The 21,564-nt window shown below is 53.2% G+C and overlaps 1 protein-coding gene across 1 annotated transcript; it reads left to right on the forward strand.

The window, feature by feature from the left end:
- The first annotated feature begins 1,858 nt into the window (after positions 1 to 1,858).
- CD93 (CD93 molecule) lies at positions 1,859 to 21,232 on the forward strand. The gene is made up of 5 exons (XM_001488842.5): positions 1,859 to 2,047; positions 8,330 to 8,511; positions 8,919 to 9,080; positions 10,286 to 16,321; positions 16,599 to 21,232. The coding sequence occupies exons 4-5, from the start codon at positions 14,397 to 14,399 to the stop codon at positions 16,621 to 16,623; spliced, it is 1,950 nt and encodes a 649-aa protein (XP_001488892.2). The 5' UTR covers positions 1,859 to 2,047; positions 8,330 to 8,511; positions 8,919 to 9,080; positions 10,286 to 14,396; the 3' UTR covers positions 16,624 to 21,232.
- The last annotated feature ends 332 nt before the right edge of the window (positions 21,233 to 21,564 follow it).

Here is a 21,564-nt window from a genome sequence, read left to right on the forward strand (position 1 = left end):
CATCATGTGAATGTAAGCGGGCGGTCGACGAACCGTGGCCCACTGGCCAAATCCAGTCCACTGCCTGGTTTTGTAAATAAAGTTTCGTTGGAACACAGCCGCACCTATTTGTTTCCGTATTGTCTGTGACTGCTTTCGAGCTACAAAGACAGAGCTAAGTAGTTGAAACAGAGTCCATATGGCTGAAAGCTGAAAATATTTACAAATTGGCCCTTTATGGAAAATGCTTGCGACCCCTGATGTTGTAATGACAGTTGAATTATTTTGTCTCTACAATGTGTTAACACTTTAACGGATCCTTCTTCACAGTGCCTGCAGAGGAGTGGCTGTTGTGCAGACAATTGAGGCATCTTCTCAGAATAGTGGGGGCAATGTTGTCCACTCGGGTTTGCAGTGGCCCTCACAGCCCCGTTTGGTGGCTTCCTGCAATTCCTATGCACAGGGCTGGTCCCCACCATACCCAGGGCCTGCAGCTCTGGTCCTATCAAAGACCACAGCCTTGGGGCGCCGTGGGGCTGACACTGGCCTTGGTTCCTAAGACCCTGGGCTGGTGTTGGCAGGCCCACGTGGATGAGTTTGGCTTCCCTGCAGCCAAGAATGAGCAGCTTCCATCTAGCGCTTAGGCAACGTGTGAATAAACTTGTGACCAAGACCCTCTCCTGTTTTTAAACTTTTTATCTTGAGATCATTGTTGATGAACCTATAGTTTATGAGAAATAGTAACACAGAGAGATCCCATGTCGCTTTATCTAGCATCCCCAATGGCAACACCTTGCAGAACCATAATACAATATCACAACTGGGATGTTGGCATTATGTAGTAAAGATGCAAAGCATTTCCAGCGCCACCAGGATTCCTCCTGTTGTCCTTTTGTAGCCACACACACTTGCCTCCCACCCCACCCCCACTTTAAGCCCTGGCAACCAAAAATCTGTTGCTCATTGCTATAACTTCATCATTTCAAGATTATTATATAAATGGAATCATATAGGAGGTAACCATTGGGACCGGCTTTTTCCACTCAGCATAGTCTCTGGAGATTGATGTGGGTGTAAGGAGCTCTTACCTTTTTACTACTGGGTAGTATTCATGGTATTCATGGACCAGTTTATTTAACCATTCACCAGGTGAAGGATATTTGGGTTGTTACTGGTTCGGGGCCATTATGTATAAATCTGCTACAGACATTTGTGTACAGGTTATTGTGTGAACATGGAATTAGTACCGCAGAGTCTCAGGCGAAGGACTCTGGGTGTGGATGCCCTTTCCTGGTAGTCTCCATTGACCCGTGGCTCATCATGCTTAATAAAGCACCCTTGGTGGATGCTCATCCATGTGTCCCCACTCACCCACCCTCAGATCTAGCTTAGAATCCAGGCTCCTCTATCACTCCTTGTTACTCCATCATTCCTGGCTCCTCCATCACTCCTCCAGATCTGGTCTTGTGCATGGCAGCCCAGCTTAGAGAGGATCGCTATTGTCTCAGCATGTGATCGTGGAAGGACCTGCCTTGCAGGTTAGGAAGATGAGGGAAAGTACTTTCTGAATTCCCAGTTACCAGGGATGTGCGCTGTGCTCAGGAGGTCCTGGGGCTCAGCCTCAGGGCTCTGCACATAGCACTCACACGGCTATCAGGCAAATGCAAGCTTGCGGGAAAGGAGCTTCTGCAGCAGGTGCAGTTATGTTCTCTCTGAGGGGAGAATGCAGCTCTGTTCAGTGAGTGTGTGTTGGGTCCTCAGAATATTCCAGGCCCTGTGCTTCTCAACGCTGGGTGTGTGTGTGTGTGTGGACGAGAACACCCAGCCCAGGCCTTACCCACAGCGAGTCTGGCTTACTGGGTCCAGGCCAGGACTTGGCACTGAGATTCGTCACGTTGCCAGAGTTATTCTCAGGTGTGACTGGGAATGAAAACCACACCCAGTGTGGCCGCAGGAGCCGGGCGAGGTCGTCTTTGCGGGTCTCTAGCCCTGCCTGCTTCCTGATGCAGATTCACTGGCAGCCTTGGGGATGCATCTCGTTTCTGCACCGCCCTTCCTGCCTTTGGAGGTAAGAATATTCAAGCTGAACACTGCACATCAGAGAGACTTTGCTCCAAGTCAGGGCGTCTTTTTTTTGTTTTTTTCAAGATTAGCTCCTGAGCTAACATCTGTTGCCAATCTTCCTTTTTTTTCTCTCTCTCTCTTTCTTCTTCTCCCCAAAGCCCCCTCGTACATAGTTGTACATTATAGTTGTAGGTCCTTCTGGTTGTGCTATGTGGGACGCTGCCTCAGCATGGCCTGACGAGCCGTCCTAGGTCTGTGCTAGGTCCATGCCCAGGATCTGAACCGGCAAACCCTGGGCCGCCGAAGTAGAGCCCAAGAACTTAACCACTTGGCTGCGGGGCTGGCCCCCATGTCGGGGCGACTTGATGGCTCCTGAGGCCCAAGCATGACCAGGTTGCCTTCTTCTCACTGTTCCACTCTCCCCGCATCCTCATGACTACCTCTGCATTGCTGGTATTCTTCTGAAAGCATTTTGCAGCACAGCTCAGAAAGCAGGCTTTAATGTTTTGTAAAAAGACACATTAAGAGGAAGAAAGTCAAGAAGGAATACTCAGTGGTGGGTCTTGAAAATAATATCTGAGTGTCAACCCTACCTGAGAAATCTAAGACCCCTGAGGTTAACAAGAGGAGGAAACCACGCCACGGACGGCAAGGAGTCCCTCACGTGCCCTGGAGGATGCACACGCCATCCTGGTGGATGGGGGAGGTGGAGAAAGGTGCTTGGAGCAGAGAGGAGGGGTCTGGCCAGCTGTGGGGAGACCAGCACTAAGCAGCCTGAATTCTACCTCTGTCACTTTCATGAATGGAGGACCTGCAGACAGCAAACCTGGTGCTGGGGTCCAGGGCCACCAGCAAACCTTCCTCCATTGTTTTAAAGTGAACATAGTTCTTCCTGAAACGTGAATACCTCGTCAAGTCGTCATGCACATCGTAAATGTTGATTTCTCAGCTGACTGCCACTTCCCTGTCTGATCCTCTCCCTCCAGACTTCTCCTTTGTGGGATTTGTGGAGCCATTCAACCAAAGTTACTGATCACCTCCTCCCTGTAGCAGGCCTGGGGAGCAGCGCAGGGAGAAGTGGTGGAGATGAGGCACAGGAACAGCCGGGCAGGCAGAAAGAGGACTAGTTAGGGCTTGATGACAGATCATCTGTTAGAGGTCTGGGGAGGTGTGAGGTTAGGATGCCCTGCTGTGCTTCCAGGACAACTGGGTGCACAGCAGGTGGGGCAGAAAGTGAGTGCAATTTTGGTCTTGGCAACTTTAGCTGGCAAGGTGAGAAATGTGTGGCTGGGTTACTGGGGTTTAGAGCAGAAAGGACGGGTCTAAGATGGGAACACACATCCATAGGTCTGTGAGGGGCCCAGAAGCGAGCCCTGAGGAGGATGACCATCAGGGAGGCAGGAAGAACTCGGGGTACGTGGACTGCCTGGTGTGCTTGCTGAGAGGATTCCAGAAGGGATGGCTGAAGGTTGAGTAACTGAGGACTGACAGGGGCCGTATATTCACCCGTGGAGATCAGAGGGGACCTTTGTGAAGGCAGCTTTGGGGCATCAGAGAAGCAGAAAGGAGAGAAGTGAGACGGTGGGAAAACTGAGGTGATCGTGCGCACCAGTGAGAGCCTGGCTGTGGCCGGAGGAGTGCTGGGAGGAGAGACCAGCATTGCTGGGGCCAGGGACGCGCTGTCCTGGAGGCAGACAGGCCAGCATCTTGCAAGTGCAAGCAGGGCCCCGGTGAAGCTAGGCCTGCCTGCCTCCTGCTGACAGCCTTCCCAGGCCCGAGGAGGGCGTCCAGTCACATGTCTACTCTTGCTGTGTGTCTGTAAGACTCAGGTTGCTGCGTTACAGGGAGAAGAAATGAACAGTAAACTTCAATCGGAGCAGGTTTCCCACATCCTTTATGATGCTATATTGATACACTGAGTCATGCGGTTTCCTAATAAAGGAAACTGCTGGGGTTCTGCACCTCCAACACAGTAACCTGAAACTTTGGGTTGAATGGAAACATGTTTATTTCATTCAATTCTGTGGAACCAGATGGTTTTGCAAGGTGACGACCTAAGTCCTGCAAATTGGTCACCACTTTAAACCATAATTTGGGGGGAGGGTGCTCAGAGATGAACTATTGACACACCAAAATCACTTCTTCAAAATCAAGAGATAGAAGAAACAATGAGCACTTGCTGAATTACTCAGGTAAGAAGCCGGGGGCTTCCGGCTTGCCCTTTCTTAGGAAGCCATGTGGAGCTGCCTGTGCTCTGCGTGATGTGACATGTCCTGTTTTATCCTGAACAGACAAAGGATGCAGCCTGCTCCGGTCTAGGTCTGAAGTGGCTTCTGCACGTTGGAACCTGAAGTGGCCTGGTGTCTTGCCCTTCCGTCTGCTGCCTCCTCCTCGGCTCAGCCGCCTCCCTCGTGTCAGCGCCTGCCGGGGAGGCCTGCTCTTCCACCAGAAAGAGCCCAAGTGGAAGACTTTTCTCTCTTCCAATATGCGTGTGGGGAGCAGAGTTTGGCCCCTAGAAGTGTTGTGTGGGAATTTGAGTTGGCACACAGACCAAAGCCCTACAGAGCCAGGAAGGGCTGGAAAGGCCTCTGAGTCACTCATGTCCCATGGACTAAAATCTTTAGGACTCAAAAGTCTGGAAAGAACACTTTCAGCTGCAAGTAACAGCCAAAGTGTAAGTTGTTCAAACAACGTAAAGTGCTAATAATTTCACGTGCGAAGTCTCAGGGGAGCGATCTCAGGGCCGGCTGAGTCAGCAGGTCAGTGAGGCCTTTGAGGGCCCAGCTCCTTCCCTCTTTCTGCTCCACCTTTCCAAGCATGCCAGCTTGTCCTGACTCAGTGGCTTCGAGAACCAGCACCCAGAGGATCGTTCAGAGGATGGATGACGGTTTCTCACCTCTCTATTGGAGGGCAAGGGGAATGTCCCCGAAGCGCCCAGCACTTTCCCTCACGCCACACCAGTAGTGTGCGTCACATGTCGGCCCTGATCAGGTGCCAGCCAGGGCGATGTGCACGCCATCACTGGCTGAGACCTCTCCAGGTTTACCCATGGGTAAGGGAGTCTCCCAGCATCTCCCAAAGCTTATTGCCAACAGATACACAATTGAGCTTCTCTCATGAAGAAGAGAAGGCATCTATTGGAGAGGCATGGAGGATTCAAAAGATGTTATAATTAGAACGACTCCCTGCCACCCACTTCACACAGAGGGCCGTGCACACAGAACTCTGGATAGACTGGGGGTGACTTTTAGCTGAAGAACCATCAGAGCTTTAGACGGAAGGCAGCTGGGCTCTGCGTTGATGTTTAGTCAAGTCGAGGCCCCCGGGGCTGCAGGAGCCAGCATGGCGGCACCCATGAGGGGCTGGTGTGGCCACTGACTGCCGTGTTGGAATGGTGCCAGCATTGCTACACACTTTGATTTTTCAGGGGAAACCAGGAATCCAGGTCTTTATGTAAAATTTCACACTTCTTAAATGTTGACAATTAAGTCAAAATTTTAAGAACAACATGCAGGTCTAACAGAAAATGTCCAAGAGCCAGCTTCCACCTGAGTCACACTTCTCACTCAGAGGAAGAAGCCCATGTCTAGAAGTTGCCGTGACCTGAGTTCACGGACCAGGAGTGGCCCCAGCTTGAGAGAGACCACATTACTACAGTAGAGGCCGAGAGCACTCATATTCTCCCAGAATTGAGGGTCTGGTCACTTCCAACTTTTAGAAAGAACTGGAAAAGGGAGATGAGCAAACCAGGGGGCTCAGAGGAAGTAGACAGGAATGTTTCCCGCAAAGAGGCCTGTTTCCCTTGAAATGCTGGAGACCACAGGGCGTGGACAGCGTGAGTCACAGTTTCAGCTGGAAACTAGACATAATCCAGAACACTCAGGGGAAATAAAACAAGGTGATGAAGCTTAGCCACTGGTGAAATAAAATCAGACAAATGAGCCCAGGAATGGGCAGCCGTATTAGCAGAACCTTCCAGAAATTGAGACGTGGGGCCTCTCACACAGTGGCCACCTTTACTCTGGCTCTTGTTGCTCTCAACAGGACTGGGCGCTGGTGTTTGGGTTTCTCGCGCCTTCTTGCCTAGGGGAATCCCGCCAGGTTGGAATGCCTAATTAAGAAGGACTCCTTTCTGTCACTGTGCCCAGAGCAGACCCCCAGACATCAGGCGCAGCCCCGCCCAACCTGCCTGTGGGACCTGGGGGCTCTCTCTGGCCCTGGGGCTATGGGACAGCTGTGTCCCTACGCCATCCTCTTTGCTCGGTTTCCTCTCCTTACAGCCTTCCCTCTTCCTGAGGGGTGGAGACTGAGAGAAACAAAGCAGCTTGTGAAAAGGCAAGTCTTTGTTCTTTTCAAGAAAAGGGATATAAAAAAGCAATCAGGTTTATCTTCCAAATGACTGCACTGAACCAAATGCAGTCAGCCCATTCTCGATGATATGTCACAAAAGGGAGCTCTTCTCTGTTTGCGGGGTAAGTGCCGTGATGGAGGCAATGGATGCGGGGCGGCCAGGTGTGTCTTGCTTTACTCCCTCGTGGTCTGGCCCCCGGTGCCCTCGCCTCCTCCCACTGTGTGGAAATGGTCAGGGAGTCGCACTGGGCTTTCACACATGGAAACAGGGCACAGGAGAGTTGAGTAACTCACCTGAAGTCACAGAGCTTGGACCAGGTGTGAGAGAACTCACAGGGTGTCTTCATCTAGAACCGTGGGGGTGGGAGGGAGTCTGACCTCCCGCCTTGATCTTCAGCGTGGCAGGGAGGACCCCATTTTCTGTGGGATGGCCAAGGTGACTCAGACTCTGGGTGCCCCCAGGGCACTCAGGGAGCTCCATAACCACCCCCACCCCGAAGAATGGAAAACCCAGCACTTGACAGACAGATCCGAATGCTCCAGAGCCTGCAGGCAAGTTCCTGGCTCACCTCTGAGGGAGACAGGCCCACCTCTGACCTGTGGACCTGCACCCGTGGGCTGGGCTGGCACATCCTCATGGCACCGTTTGAGTGACGGTTAGAATGGAGTGCACCTGCTGGCCTCCTCGATCTCACCTCAGCCAGCAGGGTCCGGCCTCTGAAGGGGTCAGTGACCTCGCAGAGGAGCAACCCCAGGCCCTGGACAGAGCCGGCAGGCCTTAGACGCCCACAGCAACTTGTGACTCCCATGGCAGTGGTGATGGATTGGCACAAAGATGCACCACCGATGGAGAATACAGTGTTGCAAGCTTCGAGCTAGACCCGGATGCTGCGATCCCAGGTCACAGTGCCAGCTTTGAAAACACACACGCATCACCCCATGCCCTACACATCTGCCTGGGTTCCTGGATTAGGGACATCTGTGGCAGTGCCACCATCGTCTCTGCTCTCGCTGGGTCCTCTCCCTCTCGTCACCTGTAAGCCCTTCTCTGGTGGCCAGGGCAGTGCCTTTGGGCATTGTTCCACCTCTGGATCTTTGGGAGGGTTCTGTGGCACTGACGCAGGGCACACTAGACATTTCCTCCCTCTGGGGTGTTCTTGGCGGCTCCCCAAGAATCAGCTAGGGCAAAAATGATAATCAAAACCGTAAGCGCTGTTTCCTACTACACAGGAGACTGTATCACGCGGCTGATCATGGCAGCTGTCGATGAGGCACTGACTGTGCCAGCACTTTCCTAAATCATCTCATTTGATCTGTATGCCTCTGCGGGGCATGATAGCATTCACACATTAGCAAACTGAGGCCCAGAGAGGAAGGACACTTGCCCAAAGTCACATGGCTAGTAAGTGTCCCATTTTGACTAACGACCATAACTACAGGGGGTGGGAATTGTTATTTCCGTTTGTACTAAGTCACTCCAGTTTGGGGACGCCAACAGAGGCCAGGCAAGGCGACGGCAGCAGTCACGCCCTGGGAAGGTGAGGTGGAGATCCAGCTTTCCCACGTGATCCTGGAGCAGGACTCATGGCTCCCCCGCAGTCAGGGGCCGTGCAGCACCCGCCCGAGTGTCCTGGCGCCTGTGGGTTCTCGGGGCGTCCTTCAGACATCTGCCTCTCCAAATAGAGTCTATGCTTCCCAGAAATCTCCACGATTCCCTAGTCAGCTTCTTGAAGGCAATGAAATTCTATCTATTTCAACTACATGACCTCTTTTCAAACATCTGTTGTGTTATTGTGCTCATTTCATGGAGAATCCAATCTTGGCACGTGAGGCCAAATGGATCATTTGCGTTTCTATAAAATTACATTGTCTAAATAGGGCTAAATTGTTATGACAACTTATTGGAACAACCGAGAATGTTGTAAATGCCAAACAGATCCTGCAAATCGCCCCGGTCAGCCATGACAGCATGATTTACAACCTCGAGTTTCACGCACGAGCTGGGAGCTGTGGCTGGAGACGGAGCATGTGAACACGCCCTGCGGCAGCCAGTTCCTCGGCGTGGTCTCTCCTTCTGAACGCTGACGAGCATCTTTGCTCATGGAAGCCAGTTGCCAGGTGAGCACAAGTCCACCTTAAAAACAACACTCAGCCTAGTCAAATTTTCTATAAATATTGTGAGTGATAAATTATGTTAGGAGACTATTTATGAAACGTGGAAAAATCAATAATGCTCTATGAGGAGTGTGTACCCGGCCGAGGAGCCGAAGAAGACTCAGAAGGCTGGGTCAGCCCAAGTCTCCAGCAAAGGTCGTAGGGGTCTCTCCTTTCATTCTTGGGTGTGCAGGCGGGGGGAGGCGGGTGCGGCGCCTTTCTGTTTCCAACAGCACAGGAACAGAGACCGCAGGCTACTAAGGGTCTGCTGTGTGCCCGCCCGTGGGAAGCGTCCACATGTGTTGCCTCCTGTAACTGAAGCTTCACGACAGCGTGATGGCGTCATGACTCCTACCCTCCCCATTTGACAGACTAGGATCCCAGATCTCTGGAGGTGAGGAGGTTGAGTCCAATCCCACAGCCCGCCGATGCCAAGTCCAGCTGTGAGGCAGTCAGGTGGTCTCAGCTCCTCAGCCTCCTGTTGTGATGGTCACTCGCACCTCCTCCCAGGCGCTCTGCTGACTGCTTCGCAGGTATGAACTCATTTAATCCTCACAAAGCCCCACAAGACGTGAAGTTGCATTGTTCCCTATTGCGGTTGAGGAAACAGTCACACAGTGTTGTGCCACATAGCAATGAACAGAGCGGTTCAGCAGCTTGCCTAAGATCACCCAGCTAGTAAGTATTGAGCGGGATTTGAACTCAGGATAGATGTGTTCTATCCTTTCAATGCAGAACAGTTGGAAGATCCACAAGCCACCCCCTGGGAGAAGTGAGTCCTCGTAAGGGTTTGGACGCCTGGTATTTTGTGTGTGTGTGTGAGAGGAAGATTTGCCCTGAGCTAGCATCTGTGCCAGTCTTCCTCTACTCTGTGTGTGGGATGCCGCCACAGCATGGCCAATGAGTGGAGTAGGTCCGCACCCAGGATCCAAACCTGTGAACCCGGGCCACCGAAGTGGAGAGGGGGAAATTTAACTGCTGGGCCATGGGGCTGCACACTTGGCATTTCTGTACCCCAGGACGGTCATGCAGCACCTCACACCTCTGTACAACGAAATTACTTTCAGAAAGAACCGTTGTAATCAGTATCAATGATTTTTTCTTTAGTTGTTCTTTAGTTTTAAAACAAACTATTAAAAAAGATGAAGCTTCAATTTAAAAATATGCTATTCAGATTCATTTAAATACCTTGTGTAGGAACTAAAATTTACACTTACTTGATAAAAATATCGCGTCTCACAGCTCCCACTCTGTTCCCCTGTTTTGAACTTTCAACACAGAACTCTAAGCGCTCTCAGAGAATGACAGGCCGAGTGCCTGGACCTCTGCTCCTTTCCCTCGCGGCCTCTGTGCTTCCTGTGCACTGCAGCTCTGCCGGGTGGTGCACGCAGGAGCTGAGCATGGCCCGCCCTGAACTCCCGGTGGGGCAGCGGGGGTCCCCGCGGGCGGGGGGCCAGCTCTGCAACTGTGAGGTCTCCTAACTGACCACGGTACAGAATACAATGCTGAGTAAAGGGTAAGTCACTTAAAGGTGCTGACCTGAGGCCTGCATACACATTACTAAAACTACAGTGACCATCACAATTGTTTTAGAATTTAGACCAACAAGTTTTTTGGGGGGAGGCAAATTTTATCATTGACTTTGTTTAGAATTAGTGGAATTTAGTGAAATTAACAAGGTAATAAAAAAAAAGACCAACTTGTAATCAGTTTTATTATTGTTTTAAATTTCCTGCAGACTCTGTGGAATGCATCACTTCTCTTCTCTGGCAACCCTGACCGCCACCTCAGAGCCTGGCACCCCCTACTTACCTGGCCACCTCTGGAACACGCCCTCACCCACCGAGAGAACTACTGTTGAGCCCTGTGGCCGGCCAGCTTCCCCTAGCTCCTGTCACTCTCCCTCAGGGGCTGTGCTCTTGTCCCTCATGCCACCTGTTTGGTACAAAGTTCACAAAGTACCAAAACCCATCTCCCCTTTGGCTCCATGTGCAGAAAACAGAATCTGTGCATAGGAAGTGTCATAGACATTTGTTGAGTGAGCGAATAAACCTCCATTTTCTGGGGGAGAACTGGCTGACATATATCGGGCACCTATTAGGTATGCCAGGAAAAACACAATGTGGCTTTGCAGATCCCCTTTCATTCGATTTTTAGTTCGGAATATAAAGAAAAAGAGAAGCCAGATTCCTGAACGGCCCAGAAACCAATCACTGTGCTCCAGAGTAACTGAGAGGTTAAACTCTCCCCGTGCTAGAGACCAGCAGGGGCCGTCTTCAGCATCGTACGAAGTCGAATTTTAAGGCAATTTAAACAGAAAGCTCAGCGTCCTCGTTGGGAGTCTGGAATGAACGTAGACAGGTGGGCTATGGCCCAGGGCACACGCCATGCTGTCAGGCTTGTGGTGATTCTGGAACACTTGAGATGGCTCCCCCCTTCCCCCACCCCGAAAGTCTGCGGAGGAAAGCTCTCCAGCCTCCCGGCCGCCATTCCTCTTCTTTAACTCTCAGTCCGCGGAGAGGTTTGATAAAGTCTGCATGCTAAATAAAATGTGGCGGGTCATCATCCAAGGGAGAATTCAGGATGTGAGCCTCAGCATTTCCTCAAAGTTGGCATCCAAACTATCGTAAGTACTTGGTAGAACTCAGCCAAATGCCACCAGTAACATAAGCCCTCCTCCTTCCGCCGAGCTCGCAGGCACGTGCCCCAGCGCCTGGCACTCTCCTGCCCCCTCCTCTGTGAATGGGAGAGGACAGCAAGGGACCTGGAGCTGGAGGCCGCCGGCTGCTGGGTCCCAGGTGAGGCAACCCAGCTGAGCTCAGCAGGCAGTGGCTGAAGGACCGAGGGACAGAGTGGAAGTCAGATGTAGGGGACAAGGAGCCTGGTAAGCACTGGAGAAACTGCGCTGTGTTTCCACACTCGGGTGGATAGTGGGGAGATGGCCCCTGCAGGGTTTACACAGCGGGTTTGGCTCCTGTGCCGTGTGGCAAGGGCTCAGTGGAGTCAGTCCCCGTGTCTCCCCACTTGTGCTCTCCCCAGTTCCAGAGGAGAGAGGGAAGCATGAGTTCACTGATGCTCGAGCAAGAGAGGCTCCCAGGGGCCTGTTCCCAGATCCTTCCTTACGGATGAGGGGAAGAAGAGCTGAGGCTGAGTAAAGCACGTTACTGGAAGTGACGAAGCAGAATCCATGACTCCCGGGGCAGGGTTCCTGCACTTTACTTGGCCTTTCTCACAGCAGGTGCTTTACAAACACTTCCTGGGTTCATAAATAAATAAACTGAGCGCACATCTTTCCCAGTTCATTTTCTTCTTTAAGATCTAAACACTTGGTTAAGTGAATACTAGTTGAGGTTGAAAGTTCCCTTGTGGGAGATGGCGAACTGCCAGCAAAAGCAGATGGCCTGACAAAGATCTGGGGGTCAGAATCGGCTAACAAGCTGCAAGTCACTCATTCAACCTGTGTCCTTAAGTACCAACCACGTGGCATTCGGGGTGAACCCTGCTCAATGACAATGGTTAACTGAGGCATCCAGCTCTGGGCTGCACGGATGGCGTGAACCAGGAGAAAGGCCCCCACTACGAGTGCAGGCCGACTGCACGCGCCCACGGCCCACGCTGTCGGAGTCGTTTTCTACAATGTGAAGAAGTTCCCTGCCTATAAATAAACCTTTAGAAATGCAGCTTCCCCCAAACAGAGGTCAACACTGAGCCTCGCCAAGCCTAAATGTATGTCCAGCTACACTGGCCTGGAGCTGAGGGTACCAGGCTTCCCAGGTCTGCTTGAACCCACCTACTTTACCAGCTTTGGGGCCAAATTCAGATTCCTGAGGAGGCAAGTCAAGATGAGGGGGCCAGGGAGACTCTCATCCCCAAGAGGCAGCCCCGTCTGATTCTTCTCCAGCCCAGGCCCTGTTTCCCCACCTGCAGTGGTCACAGCCTTCAAGGGCCCCCAGCCCTTGGTAGCAAAGCAGGAAGCCATGAAGTCCTCCTGAGGAGCTCCTGTGTCCTTCAGCTCTGCTCCAGCCAGCGCAGGAAGGGCTGGTCTGGATCCTCATCACCTCCTGAATCTGCTTCCCCTCATCTGGGGCCAGCCCAGTCTGCGCTGCCCTCAACTGTGCCTGGAAACCTGCAGTTGCCTGCTGAGTGGTCCCCCCACACCACTCGGGGTCTGTCAGCCAGCTGCTCACTCCACAGCGGGAGGCAATCCTCTACACGGCGGTCTCAGCATGTCGTCCCCTCAGTGCTTCCCCCTGGATTTGAGAACAGAGCCCCCAATCCTCATTGTTCAGTCTCAGAAGGCTCCGCCTTTCCCTCCCTCCAACTCTTCAGGCTCCAGGCTCACTGCCCTTCCTTCACTCCTGCGTGGAGTCTGAGTTGAGCACCATATCCTTTGTGGAGGCTGAAAGCCACTGAGTTCCTAAGCCCTATGACACCCTAACTCAGGTCTCTGTGGAGAGCCAACATTGCACATGCTGGTGCCATGCCCAAAAGCTGCCGCTGTCGTTCTCCACTCGAGGGTATCCTCTGGTGTACCAGGTCCTCACCATCAGCCCAGAGCGCCAAGGAGTTGCCACCACTAGGGAGGAGGGGAGCTGGAGGAGAACGGCCCAGCCCCCTCTCCTCAGCTGGGAAGATGCTAACACGTGGCCAGAGTCTCCCAGAGTGCCCTGGAAATGGCGCTCTAGGAGCCCCAGGGCCTCCCCATGTTGGCTCCTCTCTTCCCTCTTTCAGTTCGCTTCCAAAATAAACTGTTTCAGTTCCTCTCACTTGCCCCAAGTCCTTGTCTCAGGGTCTAATTTGGGGAACCAACCAAACACAGCCCTAGGAGCAAAACATGTCTGATTGCAGGAAAAGAGCCCTTTGATCCGGGGCCTTTGGTGAGCTGCTGTGCTGAAGCTGGCCTGCATGGCTTGGGTTCTCCTTCTGCGCCCAGAACGCCGGCCCTTCCTGGGAACCCTGAGCCAGTGAGGCAGGCGTGCAAGCCCAGGGCCACGAGCCAGAAGCATTTTCATTTTTTCTTTCTGATGCTTTTTGTGACGCTGCCACATCACAGCACAATATTTGCACTGTGAAACCCTGAAAACTGCCAAATTTCACCCAATTTGTTTTAATGTTCTCAAGGAGCTTGGCATCGTGTTAGAAACAGACATTCCCACGGCCCAGTGCCTATTTAAAAACTGCCTATCTATTTAAAGTTCACCATGAGGGGAATAAAAGAAAAAAGACTCCCAAAGCCAAAAGGAACGTGAGATAGGCAAAAGGAAAATCCAGTTTGCTTCTAAAAAAGGCTGAAAATTATAGCCATCCGTGGCCTCATGTCTCAAGTCTGAGGATGTTTTTTTCTCTTCTGGTTGTTTGCAAACCCAAGTGGAATTTTATTATGGGTTACTGAGTGAGCTGTTTCAAGTTCCTGGTCCCAAAAGTCTCGACTCACTCTTTAGCCTGCCACTGAGCTTCCTCATGCACAGAGAGAGAATGGAGCCCAGACCAAGCAGACAGCGTCTCTGCGTCCTGACGACTTCCCCTCGCTGCCGTGTTTCCTCAGCGCTCAGCCGGGGACCCGGCAAAGCTGCCTGTTGCCTTTTATGAACAACAAAATCGTGATGAAGGCAACAGGAGTCAGAAAACTATTCACTGCAGGAAGCCCCAGTTTCCGGTGAGATATAAGGAGCACCACAGCACAGGATGCGCCTGGGGTCAGGGGGACGTGAAAAGCCGTCAGCCTTTGTGTCCTTCTCTGTGCCGGAGCGTCTGCTGCTGAGCCCTCAGCTCCCCTCGGGGCTCAGCTGGGGCCGCCACGGTCACCGCCGGGCTTCTAGCCTCCCACCAAGAGGGACAGGGAGGCCACCATGGCCACCTCCGCCGGCCTGCTGCTGCTGCTGCTGCTGCTGCTGGGCCAACCGAGGGTGGGTGCCGGGGCTGAGAGGAAGGCTGTGGTCTGTGCGGGGACCGCCTGCTACACGGCGCACTGGGACAAGCTGACTGCGGCCGAGGCCCAATCTCACTGCAGCAAGAACGGGGGTAACCTGGCCACGGTGAAGACTGAGGAGGAGGCCCGGCTCATCCAGCGAGCCCTGGCCCAGCTCCTCCAGCTGGAGGCGCCCCTGGTAACTCGGATGGGCAAGTTCTGGATGGGGCTCCAGCGAGAGAAGGGCAAGTGCTTGGACAGCACCCTGCCGCTGAGGGGCTTCAGCTGGGTGGGCGGCGGGGAGAACACGTCCTATGCCAACTGGTACAAGGAGCCCAAGAACAGCTGCACCTTCAGGCGCTGTGTGTCGCTGGTGCTGGACCTGTCCCTGCCTCCCCTCGCCAGCCACCTCCCCAAGTGGGCCGAGGGCCCCTGTGGGAACCCCGGCTTTTCTGTAAACAACATCGAGGGCTTCGTGTGCAAGTTCAGCTTCAAAGGCATGTGCCGGCCCCTGGCCCTGGGGGGTCCAGGCCAGGTGAACTATACCACCCCCTTCCAGGCCACCAGCTCCTCCTTGGAGGCCGTGCCGTTCGCCTCCATGGCCAATGTGGCCTGTGGGGACAGGAACGAGAGTGAGTGGCATTACTTCCTGTGCAAGGAGAAGGCCCCCGATGTGTTCGACTGGGACAGCTCGGGCCCCCTCTGTGTCAACCCCAAGTACGGCTGCGACTTCAACAATGGGGGCTGCCAGCAGGACTGCTTCGAGGGGGGAGATGGCTCCTTCCGCTGCGGCTGCCGGCCAGGGTTCCGGCTGCTGGACGACCTGGTGACTTGCGCCTCCCGGAACCCTTGCAGCTCCAGCCCGTGCAGAGGGGTGGCTACATGCGTCCCTGAGACCCTCGGGAAAAGCTACCTGTGCCGCTGCCCCCAAGGCTACCAGCTGGACTCCACTCAGCGGGACTGCGTGGACGTAGATGAGTGCCAGGGCTCACCCTGTGCCCAGGAGTGTGTCAACACCCCCGGGGGCTTCCACTGCCAGTGCTGGGTGGGCTACGAGCCTAGCGGCCCCGGAGAAGAAACCTGTCGGGACGTGGACGAGTGTGCCCCAGGCCGCTCGCCCTGCGCCCAGGACTGCACCAATACCGACGGCTCGTTCTACTGCTCCTGCAAGGAGGGCTTTGTCCTGGCAGGTGAGGATGACACCCAGTGCCAGGATGTGGACGAGTGTGAGGACTCGGAGGGCCACCTCTGCGACAGCTTGTGCTTCAACATGCAGGGGTCCTTCCGCTGCGGCTGCCTGCCAGGCTGGGAGCTGGCTCCCAATGGGGTCTCCTGCATCATGGGCACCACAACCCTGGGGCCACCAGCTGGGCCTCACCAGGGGGATGACATGGGTGAGAGACAGGGGAACCTTGTGCCTTCTGCCTCAACGTCCAGTCCCACCAGGGACCCCAAGGGCACCTCCAAGGTGGCTCCCACTGTGAGGGGCCCCTCCCTCCTACCCAATGCTCCCATCACCCCCACCCCACCCAAGACGATGGTCCCCAGTGGGCCCCCTGGCGTCTGGATGGAGCCCAGCACCCATCACCCCACGGCCAGCACTGGCCATAGGGAGTCCACGGGTGGAGACTTCGCGGCCAAACAGAACGACGATGGCACCGACGGACAAAAACTGCTCTTATTCTACATCCTGGGCACCGTGGTGGCCATCCTGCTCTTGCTGGCTCTGGCTCTAGGGCTCCTGGTTTATCGCAAGCGGAGAGCAAAGCGGGAGGAGAAGAAGGAGAAAAAGCCCCAGAGTGCAACAGACAGCTACTCCTGGGCCCCAGAGCGAGCTGAGAGCAGGGCCACAGAGAACCAGTACAGGTAAAGGAGGCCTGAGGTCGCCAGGGGAGGGGGCGGGGGGCGGGCCTGGGAAGCGGGAGGGCCGTGACTGAGGCAAAAAGCAGGCGGAGGGCAAGGGGCAGGCGCCATCCACACTGGACAGCAAAACCCCAACGCCACTGCCAACCTGGAGGCTCCCTCAAGCTCTCCCAGCGCGGCAGCCCTGCCTGCATTGCAGGTGCACGTGGTCTCTCCCGGGTCTAGACGTGCACGGCAACTGGCAGCAGCTCCCAGTGGTGTCACCTTTTGTTTTCCACAGTCCGACGCCGGGGTCAGACTGCTGACGGTGAGGTAACCTAGAGACACTGACGGGCGGCAGCACTGTCCTCAGAGCCCCACGCGCCCTGTTGGAAGGGGGAGCCACATTCTTCCGAAAGACTGGCCTGGAATCTTAGCAACAGCTGTGCACCTCTCCTGAAAAGCTCGGCCGCTCGGAGCGTGCAGGTGCTCTCTACGTGAGTGTGGCGTTCCTGACGCAGAAGCCGTGGGTTGGGATGTCTCTGCGGGAATTATGTGACTATTAACAATTCTCACTCGCTCTCCCTTTTCCAACCCAAATGTGACTGGTTTTGTTTTCTCACTGATTCTGGCCCAGGGCGTTATCATTCGGGGCTAACGGCTCCCTTTAAGCTGCTTCTCTGTCCACTTGTTCACCCAAACGAAAAAGCGGCCAGCTAATGCTACTTAGGACTAAAAGGGTCTGTCCCTCTTAGTATAGCAGAGACTAAGTCAGTTAGTTGTTTAATGCTAGAAGAAGCTCTTTTTCTGGCCAGAGGCAACAAGTTCAGGACTGGAAGCACCTCCCTACGTTTGGATTCACACGCTCTCCCATCACAAGCCCTGCTGAGCTCGATGTCATTGAAATCCTCCGGAATGACTAGAAGTCCACTGAACTGCTTGGGTAGCGAGGAGGCAGGAAGTTTAGAAATTGCATTTTCTAGTTCTTAAGTTTCTAATAGTCTTGGGTTTATTTGCAAGTGAAGTCTGAAACATGTGAGAAAAGTTATATGAAGTGAGTTTAAAGTATTTTTTAAAACAAGTCATCTAAGGGCTGGAGAAAGGGGTTGCTTTCAGAAGTCCTTGAATGGATGCATCTATGTGCACTGATGTTGCTCTCACTTGACTATCAATGAGACCAACACTCGCGAGGAAAAAAGTCAAGGATGCCTGTCTCTGAGCCAGTGCAGCCAAGACACCGCCCTGCTGCCGGCCTCCGTGGCAGGCTGCTCTGGATTCGGACGCTGATGGGAGAGGGAGGAAGCACTGCAACGTCTCTCGTCCTGACTGTTACTAAAGGACGTGTGAGGGAGACGCATGCTGAGTGTGGAGAGCTGTCGTCGTGGGGCGTTTTAGCACAGTTCACAGTCCACACTGCATCCTGAGAACTCGATCCTGCTCCGTGGCTGCAGCTCGCACCAAGTCAGGGACCAGTCATGTGGGAGGCTAGCCAGTGCTGCTTCAGTCCCCTTTCTCTCCTGTCCTTAGAAAAGTGGGGGAGAGGGAAGGGAGAGAGAAAGAGAAAGGAAGTAAAATCTTTTGCAACTGCAAAAACTAGTCAAAGCAATTTTAATCTATATCCTCGTTTTTAAGTGCTCACCTGTAAAGATTCCCCTTACCATGTGTGGTCGACAGCGCTCTCTCCCGCACGGTTCTGCCCGGCTCCCTGGAAAGCAGCCCGGGATTCCCTGGAGGTCAGAGCTGCTGGGGGCCGGCTGAGCAGCGCCGGGAGGCCTCGGGTCTCCTGGGAGCTTTCTGCTGTGCCCTCGCAGAATGGACAGAGAGAACGAGCAGGCTTCCTTCTCAGATTGCAAACTGCCTCTCAGAACGAGGGTACCCGCTCTTTCTGGTTTTGCCTTAGAAATGCATCTGCCCGGAGGTCACGCCCTGGGTGGACAGAGCCTCAGCCGCCAGGTGCAGGGCCTTCAGAGCCGCATAAATATCCTTTTGCCAATTTAGAAATGTAGATGCTATAGATCAGATTTTTTTAAGAAAACGGAAAACTGAAGGGGGCGAGGTGGGAGGAGGAAAGACGGAAGCTCTGTGGGGCCTAACGGGGGGTGTTCAGAACTTCTGCCTTTTTAAAGTCACCTACTATTCTTCAGTTTTCACTCAGAATACTGATATTCAACACTCAGAGGAGACAAAGGCAGTTCCTCTGGCCACAGGACCGTCGGCAGTTTGTTGTATGGGAGCCAAGTGTGTGGCCATTCAGATGATTTAAAGATGCGGCCGGATGTGTTGCTGACCAGTACCTGCACTTCCACGAAAGGAATGCAGATGCAACATTCCCCTGGCCTTCCAGTCCTGACCCTCCTCGTCTGGGGCGGAGGAGCCAGGCCAGCCCTAGGCTTCCCCTAAGCCCTCTTGTGGGCCTGGAATGGGCCGAGGGCACCCACACGCCCTCCCGTTTTCAGTGTTCCATTTCTTCTACAGCCCAGCCCATTTTCTGGTCTCTGTGTTCAAATTCTTCTGTGCGTGGGAAGAAGCAGCCCCGTCCCTGACACTGGGGAGACCGCGGATGCCTGCTGTGGGACCCACAAGGGGAGAAACGGGCTGATGAATAATAGTTTCTCAAAACCCCCTCTGGCAAGTCAGCCCCTTCACAGGTGAATGAGCCCTACCTTCTCTCACAGCCATTGCTGACCAGTGGCCAAGATCCCTGAACAGGATGACCTCAGGCAGTGCATCTGATGAAAACCACTGACCTCAAACAGATGCTGCCTTTGCTCTCCCTTTGAAGACCACTGCCATTTTGTCTGAGGGATGCAAATCCTTGCTTTGGGGGAGTTCAGGGGCCACAGCAGTGGATAGACAAATGTCCACAGGCCACATGGCCATCGACAAACCCTCCGCTTTATCCAGAGGGGCCCCAAGTGGCTTGGCTGTGACACAGCCAGAGAAATTGATGGGATGGAACACGGGAGAGGTGGGCTCTGCCGTGTGCAGACTCCTCCAACCACGTCACCGGGCTGGGCAGGGGCAGACCCGGTGCAGTTCTGTCCCTGACATGCTGAGCAGCAGAACAGGGGGGCGCTGGGGACAGGGAGCAGGCTCCACTTGGTGGCAGGCTCAAAGACAATGGAGACTTTCATCCAAAAAGAATTTCCCATAGTTCAATAACTCTGGGAGACTTGTGGAAAAACTCTATTTGAGACAAACTGCCCCCCTCCCATCCCCCGGGCAGATAATTTAAAGGGAGGATGTCTGTCTCCCTAAACAGGAAGCCCACTCTGCCCATTCCTGAATTTCAGGGGCAATCCCTCTCTTTTCTCTTGTTATTATTTGGAGAAGTCATGATGCAGGAGGGCAATTGCCTTGGGGAAGCTGAGGAGTAAAAGCCAAGGGTGGGGCAATTGTCGGAAAATGTCCCAGGATGGGTGGACTCATGAGCGCCCTTTGCAGGGTGAACCTACCACTGGTCAATGGCATGACCTCGAGGCAAAAGCAGCCCGGCTGCTGTTGCTTTTGGTGACCCACCCGCCTGATTGTCATGGTGACGTTGTGGTGCTCCACGTCCGTCTGGCGTTGCCCCGGCACATTAAGTGGGTGAATTAACTGGGTTCTGAGGTGAGGATGGAGGAATGCAGGCTGCAGCCACTGCCAGGTCTCGTGGGGCTGTCTCTCGCCCTAGTGTTATTCAATGGCAGACCAGCAACCCTTCAGAAAGGCTCCCCCAACCTCTTTCCCTTGACCAGGCGAACAGTGGAATAAAGAACCTGTATGTGTGTGTGCTCCTGTGTATTGTGCAGGAGGCGCTGAGTCAGGAATGAGTTTCTCTCTGCAGCACACGCGTGCGTGTTGCTGTTCTCGTACCTTCTGATCGTGAGCCCCTGTTTGAGCATCTTGTGATGGGACCTGGAGTTTTATCACAAACATCTTCTCTTTGGAGAATATGGATTTGACAATTAGCTACTTTCATTCCAACCCTCTTTCTCACAAATATTTCTGTGAAAACTAAGAGAACAGAGATGAGATTTGACAAAAACATGTACTGAATTCAAAATAACACAGTTTTTTAAAGCAGATATAGGAAAGCCTTTTCCTATTATTTTTCTTCTTGGCTTCTCCATTGTCTAAATCAGGAAAACAGGAAAGCATTGCTTTCTAGCAGCTGCAGAATGGTGTAATGTCCCCTACACGTTTCCATCTCCTTAAACAATAGCTTTAGCATGGGAATCTGAGACACGACCCCTGAAAACAGCTGTCCCTATCTGGCTGCAAAGCCCACTGCTTACATCTGCATGGTTTGTGGCGTTGGTCACCCAAAAACAAAGAGGGCAGTAATCGAAATTCTCCACGTGTTCAATAATCCAGTACCTTATTCCTTTCAGATTCCAGAAGTAATACTTGCTGAAGTGCTTTTTAAAGATGAATTGTGTTTCGGTCTGTTCTTGGCGATAATGCCCGTGTATTTAAGGAAGAACTCTGGCATTCCCTTCTCGCAGTGTTCCTCTTTTCTGCGAGGAGGCAGCCCTTCCCTGCAGCAGACTTTGCCTGCTCTTACCCTGGGCTGAAGTTCTTTTTGCATATGTGGCTCAAGCTTGAGTTAGATTGTATGTAAAGCCTTGTTCTGTGATATTAGATGCGATCGTAAATGTCAGTAATCACTCTTGAACGCCAAATGAGAATGTAGGTATTTTTAAATATGTGTATTTGAAATGTGTTCCACCAATTCTGGAACCGTGGGTTTCCATGCGGGGTTTATTTTCATCCCAGGCGTGAAAGTTGCCCAGGTGTGGTGGTGGGGGGGGAGGCAGCGGGCACCCGTGAGCTGTGCCTGGCTCCTCAGAGCTCCAGGGACAGAGAGCATCTCCGGCTGGCCTCAGGAAGTAGCAGGTGTGTCCTCCTTTGTGCGTTGTTCTGTGCACCTCTCCTAATAAACTCTGAAAAACATGTGTTGTCAATGTGCTTTAATATGTTTCATAACAACTCAAAATACAGGGCAGAACTTACATTCGCAATCATTAAATATATGCACTTTCCTTTTCAAAGAGTTGCAAAAAGAAGTTACCTTGACTGCCCCATTTCTGCATCCTCACCTGCTGGAGGCACCCAGAGCACACAGGTTGGGAACATGGACATACGGAGGGCCTGGGCTGCACTGTTTCTAGTGACCCAGCTGCCAAGACCCAGGCTTGACTCAATGCTTCCAGATTTTGCTTTCTGATCCGGACTCCACTCTTCCATGCTGCTGTCTTCACTGCTTAATTCCCTGCATCTTTTTA

This window comes from Equus caballus, chromosome 22 (assembly GCF_041296265.1).
Source record: "Equus caballus isolate H_3958 breed thoroughbred chromosome 22, TB-T2T, whole genome shotgun sequence".
NCBI lineage: Eukaryota > Metazoa > Chordata > Mammalia > Perissodactyla > Equidae > Equus > Equus caballus.